We start from the raw sequence: 21,615 nt of genomic DNA, 5'->3' as shown, positions 1-21,615 counted from the left end.
AGGCGGGGCTTCATGGCCTCCCTTCCCCGCTCGTGTTGTGTGACGAGCGAGGCGATACATGTTTGGTTGAGTTTTGAATGAGGGGCCATCATCCCGGCAGGCTCAGAGGTGGAAAATACATTTTAAAGTCTCTCTGGATGCATTTAAGATGAACACGCGTCCGACAGGTTACCCGAACGACTGTTCGTCGCCCTTTCAGCTTCTCGTCGGGTAAGTGCGTTTTCGACAATGTTGCGGATTTGATTCGCGAGCGACAACAACACACAGCAGTCCTGTTTTATTTGTCTGACACAAAGTAGCAAGCTTGCTAGCGTATTTTTTTCATACTCTTTTTTTTTGGAGGCGGAGAGGGGAGGGTAGAGGAGGGAGGGGTGTTCAGTCATTTCGAGACAAAAGAAACCAGAATATTTTCACTGTATCTGCAGCTCACAGAAAAAGACACGCACATCGACTCGTTTTCTCTCTCTTTCTGTGTAGCTTGTCAAAGTCCACGCGCGCTAGCAGTTTAATGGTGAATCGCCCTCGTCGCGGTAGCTTATTGTTCTCATCGTGTTTGCGTGTATGGTTTCGGAGAAGAAGTAGATGACCCGTAACGGACAGTTTTCTCAAACACGCACAACAAAAATGACGAGACGACGCACACAAAAATAGCGTTTCTTTATTTTTGCCCACAAGGCCCGGGTCGCCGTGGTCAGCATTTCGAGTTGACTTATGCATTGTGTCCACAACAGCTTTTTATTCTTGTTATGGTCGTGTTGTTCTTAACGTAAGGACTTTCTGTTCAGTCTGAAAGGCTCCCGCACACGGCGAGGTTTTGTCCCGGGGTTACCCCACTAACAAAAGGTTGTAGGAGTTTTAAGCCCCCCTCCCCCCTCTCCCCTCCTCTCTCTCTCTTTGTGTAGGCTATCAACATTTAGCAACCCGCTCCTTAGTGATCCATTCTTTTTTGGTAAATAATTATTTTTTCAATGACCCTCAAATCAAGGTGACAAAAACCTAGCGCGTGTTATTCAAACCCGTATGTCCCCCCCCCCACCAGGCTGCTTTTAATTCCGGCAACAAAGCCCCCCCCCCCCACACACGCACGCACACTAAAATAAATCAGTTATGTATCTGTGGCTCCTGATGGATAAGCATGCTTCAATGTTGAGACGATACCGAGCCACCGCAGGTGACTTGGATTGTCGTTGATTCTTTCCAGGAGACTCGTTCTCAAAGCCATTCGTCCTCGTGCACCACGAGCAAGCAGTTCAGAGGGTTAAGCCTGTGAAATTAATTCTTAGAAGGAGCTTGGGCTTTCAGAGTACCAAGCTAAGGACAGTTATCCCTTCCTCCCCCAACAGCTAAATTGAGAAATTGGCATCACCGAGTGGTGCGATTTGTGTTTTTTCTTTCTTATTCCAGTCTAATTTTTTAATAATAGTTTGCATTAAGCTACATATAACACATGTTTTTTGTTTTGAGAGGTCCAGGGGCATGGAGAGAAAATAAATCAAAAGAAGGCCCATTTCTAAATTTGATTTTAACAATTAAATTGGAGTATTCTCTGTCGGTCCTCCTGTGGCTTTGCTCCTCTGTCTGAGCATGTGCGTTTCCTCATTAGACAGGAAACTGGATCTTTCGGCAATACAGCGATATTGGATACGGTTACACTTGCAAATCAGAGCTGGCCAGAACAAACGGTCACATGTGTTTGATGTAAGCGACTATTGCGTTCCACATTTCACTAGCCTTTCTCGGCACCGTTGCCTGTCCCGTATGCATTTCAAATCGACGAGCTGCTCACCTGCTCCCAGACCAGGGGTTGAACGCGGTCCGACACCGCTCAACCTGAGCACGAGCGGGTGAACAGTGGTCGGTTTTAATGTAACAACAGAGTTTAGTGCAGGATTAGCAAATTATTAGTTCAGATATTGACATATATTTGTCCCCTCATATTTGTATTTCCTCTCTTCTCCTGCGTGAATGTATATTGTCTTCAAAAGAAATAAAAATTACACATGATCATCTATACCCCCTTCATTTGGCGCAAAATCGCTAATTATTTAACAACATTTAACATTTTGAAATTTTTGAGTGTTTTTTGCTGAGCGCCGGCACTATTAAAAACATATGTGAAGTTAAGTAACTGGAGCTGTGACTCACCCTGTTACCACTTGTGAAAACGAGTTGTTGAGGTTATCCAAGTCATACTAAAGATAGAGTATCAAATATACTGTATTTCTATATGTAAAAATACCCGCAAGATATTCAGTATGCAAGCGATTATTTCCCTGTCAACAAAGGGACCGTTAAAAATAAAGCTCTGCGTTAAAGGGATGTAAGTTAAAGTGGTTTTGCAAGGTGACAAACTAGTTTGGTTCAAACGCTTGTTAGAATGGTCAAGCACCAAACAATATTGCGCAATTGTGCACCAGCAGTAGCAGGGTTCATACGGTCATGGAAAACCTGGAAAAGTCATGGAATTTTAAAATGGTCATTTCCAGGCCTGGAAAAGTCATGGAAAAAACTTAAATCATCAAAGTTTTGGAAAAGTCATGGAAATTTGTTAGTCACATGTTCATTTACGCCGAGTTTGAAATAATTAATATATTTTTTTAAAGAAAGACGCTCAAAATATAAGCCGGCGTACGCTCTCAATACGCAACATTTTCTAAATTTGTCATGTTTATACCGAGATTTCAGTTTGGTCATGGAAATTTGGTTTAAAGTCATGGAAAAACATTGGTCAAAATGTGTAAGAACCCTGCAGTAGAGTACATCTTGGAAGAGTCTATTCACCAAACAAGGACAGAAATGGCTAAACATTTTTTTTAAACGTGCAATGTGTGTGCGGGGCAAAGGCAGCCTGTCTGACTGATGCATACAGTGCTGTACGGTGGGAGAGTTAGCAGTGAGGGGGAGATAGTGGCTCTAGCAAAAAAGCTGTTCATGATTCTCTCGTGTTGCCATAATTTATGTTATCGTTTGGAGAAAATGTTATGCAATGAGTTAATGTGTCCTTTTCCCTTCTGTCCCATCTGTTTGTTATAGGTTTCTTTGGATGTACTCCTCTCACTCCCAACGTTTTGTGCTTTTGAAATGACGTTTCACCAGACGCCTCAAGACCAATGTCTTAATTCGCTTGGATATAAATAAATAAAAAAGTACATATATAGTTAAAAAGAAAATCTCGAGCAGCATTTCAGACAACAACCCATCACCCTATTTCCCCTCTTCTTATTTCTCCTCACATGAGAAAGAGGGACATCACAACTCGCTTAACACACTTACACAAACACACAAGCCACCATGTCCTCCATCCTTCCCTTCACTCCGCCGGTAGTGAAGCGCCTGCTGGGATGGAAGAAGACTTCAACGGGGAGCGGAGGCGCGGGCATCGGAGGAGTAGGGGAGCAGAACGGAGGAGGACAGGAGGATAAGTGGTGTGAAAAGGCTGTGAAGAGCCTGGTGAAGAAGCTGAAGAAGACCGGGCAGCTGGATGAGCTCGAGAAAGCCATCAGCACGCAGAACAGCAACACAAAGTGTGTCACCATACCCAGGTGAGACACACACACACACACACACACACACCCCTACCCTTCTGTAGTTCTATATTATTCTGTGCGTGTCTTGTCCCCAGTTGGTCTTGGTTATCACACACACACACAAACACTATGAGAAGACAGATGCATTTTCTCATGAATGTGGGATCAGCGTGCCACATTTTTGTTACATGTCAAATTATTTTCTCACTTCACGTTGCACTCACGGTCACACAAGCGCACAGTCCCCGTGCACAGCGATACCCCAATGCAGCCATCTGCACAGCAACGTGTGTCGACAGACATGAAAGTAAGAGGCAGGGTGATGGGCAATCACAGTCTTGCAGAAAGAAAAGTGTCTGTTGCGCAACACCAGATCCACTTCCTCAATCTGTTGTGCCATAGGTTCGCGAGGCAGCAGAAGTGAAACCCGCTCGGGGGGGGGGGGGGGGAAACAGATGTTCAACATATGTTGGCAACCAAACTTTGTGAACGTTGTTAGATCTCATTACCTCTATGCATAAGATGTGTACACAGCCTGGTTGACGGATTGCTCTATTCTGAGCAGTCACTGGAAGATTCAAATGTTTACAATTTAAATTTGAGTTGGAAATGTGGTTGCGAAAGAATTTCATTTATTCTAGGTTTAGACTAAACGACTAAGCTCATATTTAAAGAATGACAATTGAATATTTATTAATTTAGTTTTTCAGTTTGTTGTGACATGTTTACAAGTTAAGAAAATGAATCATAGTTGGTGCATCCCTGCCCTGGATGTTTTTTGTATGTGTTGAACTAGTTTTAGGTGTAGACCATTGTTTTTCTTTGGTCAGAAATTTTCTTTGGCAAAGGAAACTAAACATATTTTGATTCCATCTTGTGTCGTCGGCTGATGTGATGGCACACGTTTGAGTAATGTGGTGGGATCGGTGCTCGACATCGGCTCCTCTCTGCTTTGAGATGTACTCGGTCATTAAGAAAAGTTATCGACGCACATCTACTTGGAAGTAAAAACTGGAAAAACTTTGCTTCATCAGGGAGACTTACTGCGCAGTAAACAAAGTATTTATGTGCGGAAGCTGAGACGATCTGAGTAACCGCTCACGGCTGGTGGCGGTTCCGCATTGCATTCTATCGATGCCCCGCTGCCCTTTCGGTCCCCCTCCATGCTTGCTTGTATACTGTAGATACTGTCGAGCCTCAATGGTGGCAGGTCATGTGTCTGTCAGTTGTCAGTGTCGACCGTGTCGCATGACAAGGTGCACGAACCGAGCCGCCGAGGCCAGGTGAAACCTTATCGTGACGAAGGCGGCAAAGTATGTGACTAACGTCAATCAATCCCCGGAGGGTCAGCCGAAACAGGAGATGACCGGGCTGCTCTGTGAAGGCTTTTATAAGCTTCCCCGTCTATAATGTTCTTTACCTGTCTAACCTTTCTTTTTCTTCCCGGTGTCTTTCAGTTTGACAAGTATTAATAATATAATGTGTTCCCCGTTGCACGCCCACGTCCGTCACAGATCAGCTTACCTGGAAAGAGAGAAAGAAAGAGGCAATCGCAACCTAATTTATACCGGATATTACAATGCGATTTTGGTCAACCTGGTATGCGTGCGGTCAGACAACAATCAGATAGTGTGTTTGCATTTACAGCTTGTGTATTGACATCAATTCACCCACGCTTTGTGAAACGGGTGAGAGGCCGGAGAGGTGGCAGGGAAAACAAACATGGCAGGCGTCGGTCGACGTGGTGTTTACTTTTACTTTCCCATGAAAGGGTTCATCCTCCCCGTTCGTGACGACGGCGATATCAGAGCGGGATGTTCCCGGTGGGCGGGTAGTTTCTCAGCAACGCACTCTGCACAGACTTCCGGCTGAGGTCGGGGGGGGGGGGGGAGGAGAACTAATCACGTTGCAGTCTTAATGCACGCCGAGTAGATTTACACCTGGGCTCCACTCGCTGCTTTGCACGTCCGAATATCAAATGTACAGAACGTCTAAAGTATCGATCCAAGATGACGCTGCAGTGTTTATATATAACACACCGAAACACGTGGTCACGCTAAGTGCTCGGCTATATCTGATGCCGGTCCGGATTGTAGACATATGGGGTAAAAAGGTAGAAGTCGAACCACGTTAGGCTAAAGAAACACGATGATGCCAGAACTCTCGTGTTTCTTCCCTCTGAGGAATGTTGGCTTGATAGCAGCTCCTGAAGTGTTGCTGATAAGGTGATGCTGGTTCTTGTGAGGCATTTGCACGAATACCACTGGAGTCTTCAACCTCCAGAGGAGCGCTTTTATTCGATTAACATGTTTTTGTTTCATCTGAGGATTGCAGGGTTCGGACCGTACCAACAAATGTTATTTCTCTTATGAGTCACATCTCCTGCTGGTTTTACGTTAGCTTTTCGTGTTTGGTGAATACGGCAATTATTGTTACACAAACACCGTGAACACACGATGACGTGCTTTCTCTCCCTGGTTGGTGAGATGGTATTCTCGTGTTGACTTGATGACATAGGCCACAAGAGAGGTGCCTTCCCCGTATAATTACACCGTAAAGATTGGAATTAGTGAGTAAAAAAATAGTCCCGGCTTATGGAGTTGACGTTTTTTTTTTTCCCCTTCCGTTTTTCGGGTGGTGGAGGCTTGTCACAAGATGGCACGTGGGGGGCTTTGCAGATAATAATAATAATAACTTTATTTATATAGCACCTTTTAAAAACAATGTTTACAAAGTGATCCACAGAGTCAAAGCAAAACAAGTGGAATAGCAAGAAACCAATATTACATTTAAAAGTATATATTAAAATAAAATGGAAAATAAATAAATTAAAAACCAAATAAATTAATAACAGACAAACTAAATTAGGGGAACCAAAGTTCTGCATAAAAAGACTAGATCACTTAAAAGCTGTTCTATATAAATGGGTTTTAAGAAGTGATTTAAAAGAAGTTACTGATTCTGCGAGCCTTATCCCCTCCGGTCGGTCGTTCCAAAGTCGAGGGGCTCTAACAGCAAAAGCACGGTCACCCTTTTATTTAAGCCTCGACTCTGGAATGGCCAGAAGGGCCCCACCGGAGGATCTAAGGCTGCGTGCTGGCTCATAAGGGGCTAACATCTCAATGATGTAGCTTGGAGCCAGACCTAGGTGTGCTTTAAAAGTGATCAGCAAAATGTTAAAATCAATTCTAAAACGAACAGGGAGCCAGTGGAGAGAGGCCAGGATCTCTCTGTTCGAGTGGATGCAGGAAGCAATGTGACTGAGGAAGTGGGCAACAGCTTGAAGGAGTCTGGAGATAGGCACGGGGAGCTTCTTGAGTTGGGACTTCAATGTGCATGACCCGAGAACGAGATAACGGTTTCATGTTAAGCTTTGTTTCTTCTTCTCTTGTGTAAAAGCAGCACATCATCTTTTTGCAAACGATCTGGTTCAACCGATAACTCTCAAGGCACGACTTAATCTGTGTCTTGAGATGGTCCACGCGGGGCACTCTTTGAGTGCGCTGATAAAGTGTTGATGAAAAAGGCCTCGCACAGACAGGCCTGGCAATTGCCATGCTCCGATAAGACAGCCGGATCTCCTCTGCCCTCCTTCGTATCAACACGTTTCAAAGCGCTCCAGAGAACAAGTTGGCAAACAGTCTGGTTGTGTGCTTTCTTCAGTCGTACACACAACACGCACTTTGCGCTTGTTTACACACGTTTGCGTTGCATCTGTTTTTTTCTTTCTGTCTTGACACATCTTGTACAGTCTATTAAACATCTTTTATTTCCTCATTCACATATTGTTGTTGCGTAGACGCATTGCTTGTCACATGTTGTCTTAATAATAATCCTGATGATCAGCAGAAATGTGAATCATGTGTGTGATGGTATGTGCAATCAGACAATGCAGTAAATCATTTATACTTGAAGCCTTTAAAAATATATATATATAAATATATATATTATTTTTTTGTGGTTCTTTTTTAAAAATGAGTGAAATGATCAGACGTGAACGTTCACATAATGTGAGCAGGAAAAGAGGCATCGGAAGACGAAATCATCTGGCTGCGCCTTTCCTCTAAATGTGTTGACACGCAGTCCCCATTCCACCCCGTCTGACCCCCCCCCCCCTGCATCGCCTGACCGCTCCACATCACCGCCTGTCCAATTTGGATTAGTCCCATAATCACCTGTCATCCAGTTAGTGTCTCTTTTTGAAAAAAACGCAAGGGAGGGATCTTTTTCTTTTTAGGTCCTCCCTTCGTGCCAATGAGAGACCAACTGTACATGTTTGTGATTTCATCCTACTGATTTGGAATGAAACGCCTCATGTTTACCATCTGTTTTATTTTATTTTTTATCCTTTTTGCACTTGTTTGTGTGTGTGTGTCTGTAGTAATTGCTCAGATCTATGGGGTCTAGGCTCAGGCCACAAGATAGAGCAGTGGGACTCTACAGGCATGTACGGATACCATGACCACAGCAGGTGAATATATACTCACTCAAACACACAACGAGTCAACAATCGCCTTACATCTAGTCATTCATTCATTGACTGTTCATCTGTTTGTTTTTTCTGTAATCTGCAGTGTCACTACACACATAGGTGTGTGTGTGTCTGTCTGTGTGTGTGTGGCATTCTCTGTTTATTGATCACAGAAAGACTCTATGAATATCTGTTGCGTAATTGCCACTCATGATACAACCTTATCTCAAACTGCCATTTGTGTGTTTATGCTTTATATATGCAGCCAATAAGGAAATCGTTGAGCATTATTTGAGTTGCAACCTCCAAACTCTATTACAATAAGTACATTGCAGGCAAATTGTGCTTTGCAAAGGACTAGTTTAAAATGCAATGCTCATTGGCTCCTTCAGAACTGTGCTGATGAGTTTCACAAAATGTACTTTAGATATCAAGGCATAGACCGCCTTCTGATCTCTGCTGTCTGGAGAGTTAGTGGTAACCCCCCCCGGCCCCCCTCTGTGTGTATTCCCCTGCTAAGACTTGGGCACATGACTGAGCTCTCCTCTCTCCCGACCTGCTCAGGTCACTGGACGGGCGGCTCCAGGTGTCCCATCGCAAGGGCCTGCCCCACGTCATCTACTGCCGCTTGTGGAGATGGCCCGACCTCCACAGCCACCATGAGCTGAGGGCCATTGACTCCTGCCAGTTCGCCTTCAACCTCAAAAAGGATGAAGTGTGCGTCAATCCCTACCATTACCAGAGAGTGGAGACGCCTGGTAATGATCCTTGAGAATTGAGTGTGTGTGTGTTTTCTGTAACATAGTTCTTATTCTCCTTGCACTGCTGGCTGAGACCTTCATGGTGCCCTCTTGTAAGTCTGTAATGACTGCGAGATTTTGGAGTAGTTGCGGGTTTGTGTCGAGAAACCCACTCTAGATGGGTTTGTTTCTTAACCCTTGTGTTGCCTTCTGGTCATTTTGACCCGATTCAATATTTAACCCTCCTGTCGCCTTCGGGTCAATTTGACCTGATTCAATGTTTAATGTCGGTGTTCTTTCGGGAGTCAACAAACAAACATAAAGTACCTCACACTTAAACTTGGAAAACAATATTAATTCAAATAATTTTCTGGAGATTTTAATAGCTGGGGTCATATTGACCTCAAGGGTAAAATATGTTAGTAAATATAAAGGTAACAGGAGGGTTAAACATTGAATCGGGTCATATTGACCCGAAGGCGACAGGAGGGTGAAACATTGAATCGGGTCAAATTGACCTGAAGGCAACACAAGGGTTAAGGTGCGTTCTAGGGCTGCAACTAACGATTATTTTGATAATCGATTAATCTGTTGATTATTTTGTCGATTAATCGATTAATCGGATAAAAAAACAAAACCAATTTTTTTTTCCAACCCTTTATTCAAAACAGGGTCCGTACGGTCATGGAAAACCTGGAAAAGTCATGGAATCTTTAAATGGCTATTAGCAGGCCTAGAAAAGTAATAAAAAATAAAAAAATCCCAAAATAATTGGAAATGTAATGCAAATTTGTTTTATTCAAATGTTAATTTACATGGAATATATACTGTATGCTTTGGAATTCTCATTGTTAGTTTAAATACTACATCTTCTCACTTTGTCATGTATAGACAGTTTTCACAAAATGTTTAATCATGGAAATTTGGTTTAAAGTCATGGAAAGGTCCTGGAGACCCACTGGTCAGGATGTGGGTGAACCCTGTCATAAACAGACTGACAGCGCTTTACTCTCCTGAGTTGGCTATTTATGGGTTAAACGCCTCATACGGTGAGGGGGCGGGGCTTATCTCCGTTGCCTTTCTCCATGGAAAAATATTTTCCGCCATCCGCCACGGAATAAATAACCATGTTTTCTACGTTATACTCTTGTGGAAATGCCACACACATCGTAACATGTAGCGCCCTGGTGTCTGGGGTCATAACGTCAACCGTAGGCGCACTTAGCTCCGTGAATGTCTCCGACTACGTGATTGACTTCCGCTTCCAGCGCCACGTGAGCAGCAACAGCCAATTAGATTCATCAACAGCGGGGCAGCTCAGCGTTGATTGGCTCTCACAACGCAGCATTCCGTCTGTGCTCTCTCTCCACTCCGCTCATGTTTCTTCTGCGCGGCTTTGCTCTCAACTCAACTTTTATTATAATCCACGACTTATTGAGCGCCGTAATAATCGCGCGACACAACGAATCGATAATGAAATTCGTTGCCAACTATTATAATAATCGATTTTTATCGATTCGTTGTTGCAGCCCTAGTGCGTTCACACCAAAAGCCAAACTATTTTTCGCATCGCCCAAAACGCGTGAGTTTACTCGCTCGACCGTTCACCGTGTTCAAGCCATGAGCGTCGAGATGCTCCGCGAGGGGCGGGGCTTATCTCCGTGTCTCGTCTCCGTAACGACCGTTATCATCTCCTTCATCCACCAGAATAACTAACCACTAGTTCTGCTTTATATTTGTTGTGGACGTCCCACACACTAATGCCCTCGTGTTTGGGTTCATGACGTCACCCGTAGGCTCACTCAGCTCGGTCACTTTCACCGATGAAGTTACTGTTACGCCTGAAAGACTTCCGCTTCCAGCGCTACGAGAGCGGAACTCTAGAGCTGATTGGCCCGAGTTGGGAGATTACCGCCTCCAAAGTGGAAATATTTCAACTTGGGGCGAAAATTGCGCCGCTGAAAACGCGTCGCCCACATCGCGTCGCCCGGGAAAATATTGCGTCTATCGCAGCCACACGCGTCTGTACGTTGACTTTTCATGGGATTCAGTCGCGCGAATTTTTTGTTGTTGCTTTTGGTGTGAACGCACCTTTAGTCTGTGTTTTGGTGTTTGCATAAGAAGCAGAATGTTGTCCACTTTAATTATGTAATTTTCATCTATATAGCAATATTCACATGGGCCTCGGTGACACTTCTCTCTCTCGCCAGTGCTGCCTCCGGTGTTGGTGCCACGCCACACAGAGATCCTCACCGAGCTTCCTCCTCTAGATGACTTTACAAACTCCATCCCCGAAAACACCAACTTCCCTGTCGGCATTGACCCTCCTAATAACTATATTCCAGGTCTGTATGCGGGTCGGGGAGCAAATACTTTTGTTTTATTCTCTTCCTGCCTTAGCAGCACTACTAGATTTATTCATGTACACGCGTCACCTTTATGCTGACTTGCAGAGATCTCACTCCTTCTGATCATGTGCATCAGTTTTAAATTTGTTCTTATTGCTTGTTGGTGTGGTGTGTTAAAATTAAAACAAATTTAACAGAGACTCCTCCACCTGGCTACATCAGTGAAGATGGAGAAAACAGCGACCAACAGATGAATCAAAGTATGGAATCAGGTAGGTGTTCGTGCTCGTGTACAAGCTGCCGTTTGTCGAAAAAAAATCAACTGGGTCAGTTTCCACAGCTTAAAATCTTACTCAAAGCACTTTATTGTCTTGTGCTGACAAATGTACATTGTTGCAGCAGTGAACGTAAACACTACAAACGGTAAACGTACAAAATGGGCTTATGTGATGTCCGTTCCTCTTTTCATTCAGGCTCACCTGCAGAAATGTCACCCGGGGCCTTGTCACCTGTCAATCATGCCATGGGTAAGACTGCTCTTTATCAGTTCGTCTTTGATGTTATTGAAGGTTGATATATCTCTTAAAAGTGAATTAATGTGTGATAAATTGTTTTGATTTGTTGTAGAGCCGCGATACATTGACATCTGTCATAAAGTGAAATGGGCCACAATCTTAGAATTTGTCAACAAATGAAGGCCTGGAAAATCTTTCGTAAACGGTTGGTGACGTGTAAAATGTTCCCCCCTCGATTTCCTCACAGACCTTCAGCCGGTTACCTACAGCGAACCCGCTTTCTGGTGCTCGATAGCCTACTATGAGCTGAACCAGCGGGTCGGAGAGACGTTCCACGCCTCCCAGCCATCTCTGACAGTCGACGGCTTCACCGACCCCTCCAACTCTGAACGCTTCTGTCTCGGGCTTCTCAGCAATGTAAACCGGAACGCAACTGTGGAAATGACAAGGAGACATATAGGTAAACACAGAGACGGGGATCACAGCAGTTATTATTATCAGTACACTGATTTTGTTTGGGAAGTGAGTGGGAGAGAGGGAAACTTTTGGGAGGCTGTTGTCATCATAGAAAGTTCTGAGGGTTTGGGAAAAGAAAGATTTTTAAATGAATTTGATTCTAGATATGTTTCCGAATATAAATGGTATTTTCTATCGCACATTATTTCAGAATTTCCTCTTTATGATTCATGTCGTCTTCCCTTTCTTTCCCATCCCTGTTTTGCATTAGGTCGTGGTGTGCGGTTGTACTACATCGGAGGGGAGGTGTTTGCCGAGTGCCTCAGCGACAGTGCCATTTTTGTCCAGAGCCCCAACTGCAACCAGCGATACGGCTGGCACCCTGCCACAGTCTGCAAGATACCACCAGGTTCATGTGCAATAATAGTGTTTCTTCCTTTTCCCCTTGAGCCAGATGGCCACAACTGACAAAAGGCGCCGACATTTTGATACATAGTTGAAACATTTATCTGGCAACTTGCAAAGGAACAAGTGTCTCTGCCTTCTATGGCTAACGTTCATGGTGCCAGGTGTCTGGAGTGAGGAACACCGTGAGTTCTTTCACCTGGCATTGATAAAGTGAAGCTTGAGAAGGGGCACCAATGCCCTCCACCATGTGACAGTCTTTTCTCAGACTCTCACCCACACACACACTGACTCGGCTTTGCCCATGCAACTTTGAACATTTCATCCTTGGCCAAATGAGCAGTGTGAACAGTATCATTACTGAGGCACAGAAGTGTACTGAAGGGAAACGAGCATCTTGGAGACACTCAGGGGTGGAGAATAACCACCAACACGCAGCACACCCACACTTCACAGCGCATATGCTCGGTGTTTCGAAGTTATGTTCGTAGAAAGGGCAATGTAGAAAAACTAGAAAAACACACATTGTCTAAACCGCAGTACATTTAAACGCCTTCAAAAAAAATTCCAGCATATTCGGCTTCATCTGGGATATAAGGAAACGTATTTCCATTGTTGTGCCAGTGTTTTCTCACCCCGTGCATATATTTCTTTTCTTTTCTGCAGGCTGTAATCTGAAGATTTTTAACAACCAGGAGTTTGCTGCACTGCTGGCCCAGTCAGTCAATCAGGGATTTGAGGCAGTCTACCAACTAACCAGGATGTGCACCATCAGAATGAGCTTTGTCAAGGGCTGGGGAGCAGAGTACAGGTGTGTTACGCTCTTAAGCATTCTCTCTCTCTCTCTCTCTGTCCGTGTCTCTGTCTCCCCCCCCCCCCCCCTCGCTCTATAACCATTATCCTCTGTGGATGGGGGGTTGTCGGGGTCTAGTCGGGCCAGAAAGTTGCACGGTGAAATGAATGAGTGTGTCCTCATGAAAGAGATCGTGCTGGAAGCTCGGGGACATGCAGGCTCAGCAGTGGCTACTGTTGGTGGTTGTTATAAATAATTTGATGGTGTGACACCACTAATATGACACCGCTTCCTCCAGTTGAGACACCCTCCATGTCCTCATGTTTAGCACTGTCACTTGTTTGAAATTGATCAACAGAAACAATGTTTACAATTTACTTCACCTAATCTGGCTGTTATAATCGCTGGTTTGACTGAAGCTTAACTTCTGGGTACTGTGGCTCTTAGGTCTACCCTGTATTTAGGAGAAACTTTGCTCTTATTGGAATAAAAGTTTATTCAAATGAAGTTTTTTTTTAATTCACTTTATTATGCACAGGCAGGTGTCCTGCTTAAGTAAAACTACAAATCCTGGGGTTGATTCTGTGTCAGTAGTTGTATTGCAATCATTTTTGAAAGACTCAAAGTCCAAATCCAGCCCCGCCCTCAATAATACATGCCCCTAGAAAGCAGTTCAGGTTTCACCCTCCGATCTTAAATCACAGCTGCCTGTGATCAAACGGATCAAAGGACACACGATAAAACCTGACGCCATTCCTTTGATCAAATAGCACAAGTGTTTGGGACTTTTGCCCTCGTCTCCCCCTCAGCGTAATGTAGGTAAATTAATGCAGGTCTGTGTTTGCATAAAAAGATGGTGGCGTGACGACGTTCATTAAGTAAATGAGCCTTTGCGAGGTAAAAGGTTTGTTTGAGCTTTTGCAAGCTATCGTCTGCATTGCATGTGGAAAATCGTCTCTGACATTTTACAACAAATGGTGGAATATAATCTCGATTACACAGCATTTGTCATTGTCCGTGTGTCTCTCCGACCCTCCAACCGCCCGCCCAGCAAACATCTGCTCTGCGCCTGGCTCTGCTCGCTGTCCCTACGCTCCCAGGAGCCAGACAGCGGTGTTTGTGGGGTCTGTTTTGGCTGGTCGCTGTGTTAGAAGTCAATGTCTCCCCTCTCTGTGGAGCCCAGGCCGAGCCTGGCAGGACCACGCTGTAGTCTGCTGTGTTTGGTCATCTGGTGAAACCTGGCCAACGCAATGTCCCATCCACTTATTGTTGACTTATTTGTTGCAAATCGCTTTGAGGAAAAGTAGAGAAGCACCGATCAGGTTTTTGGTGCCGATCACCGATAATACCGATCACCGATCACTGAAATCAGTATCTGCCGATCACCGATAATACCGATCACGGTGTCGATTGAAGCATTCTATTTATTGTGTAGCATTATTGCCTAGGACTATGAGGAAATACATATATAAAGCAACTCAAACATTAAAGAAATTACCGATTTCTTTAAACATTTAGAACTTTTACTTTGTAAAATGTCCTAATTGATACATAAAAATTGTTTGATTGCTATTGTAGGGGATTTCAGATATGTATGGAACACAACTGCATTATTCATTTCCTGGAACTCTTGGGGAAATCTATATACAGGACTTTTTTTAACATACAAAAGTCTGACTTATTTTTATAAACTCTTCCTTGGTACAGTAAAAATGTTTTAATGTTAGCATAATTTAAGCTAAATCTCAAACGATTTATAAAGATACAAAATCAGTTCATTGTTTACTTTTATATGTTCGTGTATGATTTGTCGACATCTTATTTTGATAAACGGATGTTGTTTCACGTGGTTCTTTCCGCTAACTTTGCAAAACCGGATGTTGTCACTTAAATCCTTCCGCTAACTTTATCAAAACCCTTGCGCGCTCCCGATCGAATGCGTTTACCGTGAGCATCAGTCTCTAGGGGCTCAGACATGTGAGAGTCGGCTGAGTTGACCCAGTGATTCAACTCGGGGGACGGGGACGCCGCTCGGTGCGTGAGGATCCCCTCGTGGACCTCTCACTCTGTCGGCCCTCGCCGGGCGCATCGTCTCCGTTGCGATGCGCGGCGATTGAAATGTCTCTGATAGTTCTCGCAGATGTTACGTCATCTGATCGGCCGTTTTGAGAACGCCGATCAAAACCGATAATGGGAATATCGGCCGATATGGATCGGCGCCGATCAGATCGGTGCATCCCTAAGGCAAAGTACTCTACCACTACACATTTTAACAATACTACTACTTCTTGTATTGGGCTACTACTGTTTGTTTGTATTCTATATATATTTTAGTATTTATTTATTCAAATCTGACTGTTAATGATTCTTTAGCTTTAATTATTTTGCATCAATTCAGTTGGTCACTGGGAGAAGTAAGAATATGTAGGGCTGCAACAACGAATCGATAAAAATTGATGAGTAAAATAGTAGGCTACGAATTTCATTATCGATTTGTTGTGTCGCGTGATTATTACGGCAATCAATAAGTCCTAGAGATGTTTTTTTAGTATAAAAAAAGTTGAGTTTAGCACAGAGCGCCGTAATAGAAAAAAGAGCAGAGCAGTGGTATAGGACAGATGGAACGCTGCGTTGCGAAAGCCAATCAGCTTGAGACGCTCCGCTGTTGGTGAATCTAACTGGCTGCTGCTGCTCTGGTGGTGCTGCAAGCGGAAGTCATCCAGACGTAGTCGATGACATTCACCGAGCTGTATGCGCCTACGGGGGATTTTATGAACCCAAACACGAGGGCGTTAGATGTTACGACGTGTGTGGGATCCACAAGAAGTATAACCTAGAAATAGTGGTTATTTCTTCCGTGGTGGATGGCGGAAGTTATTTTCTCATGGAGCAAAAATCAACAGATTAATCGATTTATTAAAATATTCGTTAGTTGCAGCACTATGAATATGTCTCCTCGTTTATCCATTCAGTGCTGAAAGTAAATACTAACATGTATGTAATAGGTGAGGTTGTTACTATCTACAAATAGGGTTGTGACGCGCATTCTAATCGGGATATGCATATAACATATCATATGCCATAAAGCTTTGACTAAACAAGATGTTGTTTAACCTTTTCATTTTATTTGTATTATTTTTCATTCCTACAGGCGTCAGACAGTAACCAGCACTCCCTGTTGGATTGAGCTGCACCTCAACGGCCCCCTCCAGTGGTTGGATAAGGTGCTGACCCAGATGGGCTCCCCATCGGTGCGGTGCTCCAGTATGTCCTAAACGGGGTTCTGCTGCTGGAGGCGCAAAGTCACTGACATTTCACAACATTTGTCCAGTAAGTCCGGAGGAAGACCACCGTGCAGTCTTAATCTGACGCACCAACAACAACATTATCATAAAAAGAAAAAGGATTACACAATGGGCCAGGAGGATGACATCGCCGATGGACAAGAGTGGAATGTTAACAACGATGTCACAGTGGGCCCGACTTTGGCTCTGTTGGATTCAAGTCAGGATTACATTCCAGTAATCATGGACCTGATAATTGAAACCACCCGGCAATATCAAACTGACGACAGCGATGTCGTTATGGACCAGACTGAATCATGTTTGTTTGACTGAGGCGCTGATCCAGAAGCGCTAAGCGGCACGGAGCTTAACTGTCCTGCTCGGTGACACGACAGCGGCTGTCACGGGGATTGAGCGTGTGAACCTTCTAGGCAGTCTCTCCAACCACTAGCCGTCGTTCCCCCCTCCCCCCCCCCCCATTACCTGTCTGCCACAGCACCGCTTTGATTCGCCGTCATGATCTCTGTTTACACGAGGCTGGACCAACGGTCGTGCCGCCACTTTAACTCGTGTTCAACCAAAGTCACGCCTGGACTTTTTTTTCCCTCCTTACTTTTAGTGACCAAACGTCCATTCCATTTTTAGCTGAGCTCGCCACTTTTCCTGCATTTCTCCTGATCGGCCTTATAATGTCGCGATCACACGCCTGACTGCGCTGGACCGGCGGGGAGCGCGTCGTCTTTCATTAATACTGCACACCCTGTCCTCACGTGTACGTACGCATACGCCTGCACTCAGGCGAAACCCCGTTGCAGTTCTTGCGCCACTTAACTTTGCTACTCGTGACATCACGACAAGTCATTTCCTCTGCGTTGAGTCGCTCTGTGCCGTGGGACCGTGAGTGTGCAGCGGGGGTTTGATGTTTGATGCCAGCCAGCATCGATAACTGGAATGAGTCATTTTCACAGCGAGAGCATAAGGACGTGTCCCTCCTCTGGAACGTCGTACAATCATTCGACTTGTTTTCCGGCTGTAATAAAGGCGTACAAAATTAGCCCCAGTTAACGCAATAAATTGCTCTGACTTGCATGCTCATACACTCTCCCTCCCTCTCTTTACATTCTCTTCATTAACTTTTTACGATTATATCGGCCTACTTATGAAGGAAAAGTTGTATGTTGGACTTGGAGATGTCGGTTGAAGACGCACGCCCTATAAATGCAGTTTAAGAATCTGAATGTCGCCCCCTACTGTCCAAAAGGGAGAACTATATGAACGCCCATCAGTTAAAGATTCACTGATGTAGAAATGGTGTGAGTCTTGATTACACGCTTGAAATGGCGCACGGTTTCCCCATTATTTACATTTTATCGATCGGAAGACAAGTCCTACAGGGACTTAAAACTGGCTTCTGCACTGTACTTTCACTGCCCCCAAATTATGCACACTTGAAATTGCTCGAAGAAATTTGCCTTTTGTTGTAAAATACAGCAAGATATGCTTTAAAATGTACAGATAGGAATGTTAAAAAGCCCAATTTTAAATCAAGACAATTACAAAAGATATCTTCCATATTTTTTCAAGGATGTTCACTATAAAGAGTTTTTCTTCCATATACTGCCCGTATTGGCTTATTAAAGAGCGTTTGTTTGATTTGTAATAAAATGTTTCGCCCCGATCTAAAAGCCAGCTGGTACCCACATCGGTATTTAAGTCCAAATCGTTAGTATTCAAGCTTTAAGTAATTGACGAGCTATTATTTTCTTCACACATTGTTTACGCTACATTTTTGTATGTTCACGTATTTTTTATATATGGATATATTTAAGACATTTTAACCATTTCTTCCCTTTTAGTAGAATTCAGTATTTTTTTAGAATATGCCCTTCATTCGAAAAATGACCACAGCTTGACGATGAAGTATTTACCAGAGGCTTGAACGCTGTCACTGTCCACACGTCGTGACCAAGTGATCACAAACAACATAAACGGCATTTTATTTCCATCAACACCTGACTTTTGGCTGCTAAAACTTTTGAATCCATCGGCTGTTCCAGCCGGTGTGAACGGGAGTTTCTCGCCTCCCTCGTTCTTCAGCTCGATGGGTGCGACCCGAACTAAGATAGTGCTGTCCCAAAGACCGAACACACGTATTTACAATATGTCCTTTACCCTGCAGATCCGCTGCGTCATAAGCCGAACTGCTGTTGAAGGTTTTTTTCTTATGTAATTGGCTTCAAGAAGTTTAAACTCTCCAAATTCCTTTTTTTTTTGGTGAGTTACAACTTGTTAGAAACAAATCAAGATACCTGTTTAAAAAACAAAAAAAACGTGCAAAATTAACGAATTCAGATTTCTTTAGAGATAATTTGGATGTAATCCAGCAGCTGGGCTGCAGTAATATTTTCCATGAGCAGTTGGTTTTCATTTTAAAAGCTCTGACTTTGGAAGGTGAACTTGTGGAAGTCTGTCTTGCTTTAGCGATGTAGGACGTTCCAACATGCAGTGGGAACGCTGCGGCCAATCCAAACTCTGAATATGTTTTGACTCCTCATGACTCCTTATGCGTGTATGGTTGCACATGTTTCAAATGTCCCAAAATATTTCAGCGCGTTCATATATGCACACCTGATATTTTGGCGTTCCATGCGAGGCCTCGTTACTTCTCTGCGAGTTCCTCTCTCGCGGTATCCGACCGCATTAGCAGGACGTCTTGGCTCATACCGTCACATTCCAGAAAGCTTTCTTTATTTTCTTTTTCGCCGGTCTTCACTCGGTGCTCTGTCATGCCAGCGTGCACGCAAACCACGTTGACGTTTCCGGTTCGATCACTCTACTGCAACATCTTTTTTTTTATCTTCTAAAGAACTAGTTATGGAACTCCAAATAAGTGTTTTAAACAAAGATTTGTTTGACATTTTTTTTTAACAAACGACTGAGATAAGAAGTCCAGAATTGCTGGTGTTTAAATATACATATTGTGACCATTAAAAGATTAAATGTGCGGCGGCCCGTTTTGAGGATTGTGAGACAACACTGCGGATCCCGAAGGATACTTCTTTTTAAGGAAAACCCTTCTCTCCATTCACCGAGCATTTTCCTGGGTCAAACTGGTATCGCTTGTGACCAGTTGGAGACCAGTGTGTCTACCTGTCCGTCCTGTCAGTTTTGCTGCTCTTGTCTTTTTTTGGGGGGGGACAAAGTTGACCCGACTGCCAAGGTCAGTGCACATACGATGGAAATATATAGTGTTACCTTTTTCTTTTTTACGGTGGTTGTATCGCCGTTAAAAACAATACATATGTGTGTCTATGCAGTGGCGGCAACTAGTTTGGACTATGTATTCAAACACATTTCCTGATGGTTAGGTATGCTGTTTTATGCATATTACCAGGGTCCAACAAAAGCCTTTTGTATCAATTTTTTTTCCTTCTTTTTAAACGATTGCCACCCAACAATATCAACCAGCTGTCTCAGAATTCAGTTTTTGGAGATTGAAGATCAGCCCAAATTCGGTTTCATGTCGACCACAGCTCAGCATTTTTAAGGGTCAACGTCCCTATTTTACAGATTACATTTGTTTCTTTTTTTCTTATTGTGATGACAATTGTGTATCCCCAAACAAGCCTCTTCTTGAGAAGGGTTGCTAGTTGGAGAAAGTGAAGTTTCTACATGTCACTGGTGATGTTATTGTATAGTTGTACTTTAATTTGACCGTACATGCCGTTTGTTTTTCTTGCTATCAGCGGAGCATATTCCATTAGACGACAAGCTGTTAGGATTTCTGCCTTCTTCAAACATTGATGATGATCTTCATATCTGCTTTCCAACTAGTCTACATATTCAATCAACTTCTTACAGTGTACACTAATAAAGATGTTTCAATTCAACTGGAACTTGTGTCTTGTGTTGCAAGTCTGAAGTGGTGCAGTTATGAATAACTCAAAACAGCTAATATACTAACTAGACACTAATACTTTATTATTATATATTATTCAATGGTATCTATTAATTAGATAATGATACAATTGGGATATGAATATAAAAAAGAATGACTTGTTTTAAGAATTCACACAAAGTTGAGTAATACATTCTTTAGATACACATAAAAAGCAATTGAAACTTTTGCATTTTTGTATGTAAATTTGACCATATATCAATAGGTTTACAATAAATTCAGTGTTATATAATGTTTTCACAAATGTTCTACTCAATTTTAATATTCATTTAGTTTTATTTGTATAGCCCATTCTCACAAATTACAAATTTGTCTCGGAGTGCTTTACAATCTGTACATATAGACATCTGTCCCAGAACCTCACATTGGATCAGGAAAATAAATCGTTTCACACAATATATCAGCTTTCATTTGAGTCCTTAAAATACCTGCATGTATATAGTGGTATAATGTATTTTAGGATTATAGGACTATAGACTTGTTTGATATACAGGACTGTCTCAGAAAATTAGAATATTGTGATGATGTTCTTTATTTTCTGTAATGCAATTAAAAAAACAAAAATGTCATGCATTCTGGATTCATTACAAATCAACTGCAATATTGCAAGCCTTTTATTCTGATTTATTGCTGATTATGGCTTACAGCTTAAGAAAACTCAAATATCCTATCTCTAAATATTAGAATATCATGAAAAAGTATACTAGTAGGGTATTAAACAAATCACTTGAATTGTCTAATTAACTCGAAACACCTGCAAGGGTTTCCTGAGCCTTGACAAACACTCAGCTGTTATAAATCTTTTTTTTACTTGGTCTGAGGAAATATTAAAATTTTATGAGATAGGATTTTAGTTTTCTTAAGCTGTAAGCCATAATCAGCAATATTAAAAGAATAAAAGGCTTGCAATATTTCAGTTGATTTGTAATGAATCCAGAATGCATGACATTTTTGTTTTTTTAATTGCATTACAGAAAATAAAGAACTTTATCACAATATTCTAATTTTCTGAGACAGTCCTGTATATTGTGTTCACTTTCGTAATATATGCCCAAGACAATGTTGTCCCCAACTCTCTTGAATCGCAAGAAGACGTTATAATTAAAAACGCATATTAC

General features: G+C 42.9%; 1 protein-coding gene across 1 annotated transcript; it reads left to right on the top strand.

Moving 5' to 3' along the window:
- Nucleotides 1–55: 55 nt before the first annotated feature.
- Nucleotides 56–20,429, top strand: smad2 (SMAD family member 2). The gene is made up of 11 exons (XM_056432105.1): nucleotides 56–210; nucleotides 3,034–3,542; nucleotides 7,909–7,998; nucleotides 8,563–8,756; nucleotides 10,949–11,083; nucleotides 11,284–11,358; nucleotides 11,560–11,613; nucleotides 11,849–12,061; nucleotides 12,329–12,466; nucleotides 13,129–13,273; nucleotides 16,407–20,429. Exons 2-11 carry the CDS (start codon nucleotides 3,292–3,294, stop codon nucleotides 16,528–16,530), a joined length of 1,419 nt encoding a protein of 472 aa, XP_056288080.1. The 5' UTR covers nucleotides 56–210; nucleotides 3,034–3,291; the 3' UTR covers nucleotides 16,531–20,429.
- The last annotated feature ends 1,186 nt before the right edge of the window (nucleotides 20,430–21,615 follow it).

The sequence above is a fragment of the Pseudoliparis swirei genome, chromosome 15 (assembly GCF_029220125.1).
Source record: "Pseudoliparis swirei isolate HS2019 ecotype Mariana Trench chromosome 15, NWPU_hadal_v1, whole genome shotgun sequence".
In the NCBI taxonomy this organism is placed as follows: Eukaryota; Metazoa; Chordata; class Actinopteri; order Perciformes; family Liparidae; genus Pseudoliparis; species Pseudoliparis swirei.
This window is presented reverse-complemented; position numbering and strand designations above follow the sequence as displayed.

What these genes read in the sequence shown, in the direction of transcription:
- smad2 (XM_056432105.1), top strand. Translation starts at nt 3,292, where the DNA reads ATGTCCTCCATCCTTCCCTTCACTCCGCCGGTAGTGAAGCGCCTGCTG. An exon ending in GAATCAAAGTATGGAATCAG is followed by an intron (nt 11,359 to 11,559) that starts GTAGGTGTTCGT and finishes CTTTTCATTCAG; the next exon opens with GCTCACCTGCAGAAATGTCA. An exon ending in ACCTGTCAATCATGCCATGG is followed by an intron (nt 11,614 to 11,848) that starts GTAAGACTGCTC and finishes ATTTCCTCACAG; the next exon opens with ACCTTCAGCCGGTTACCTAC.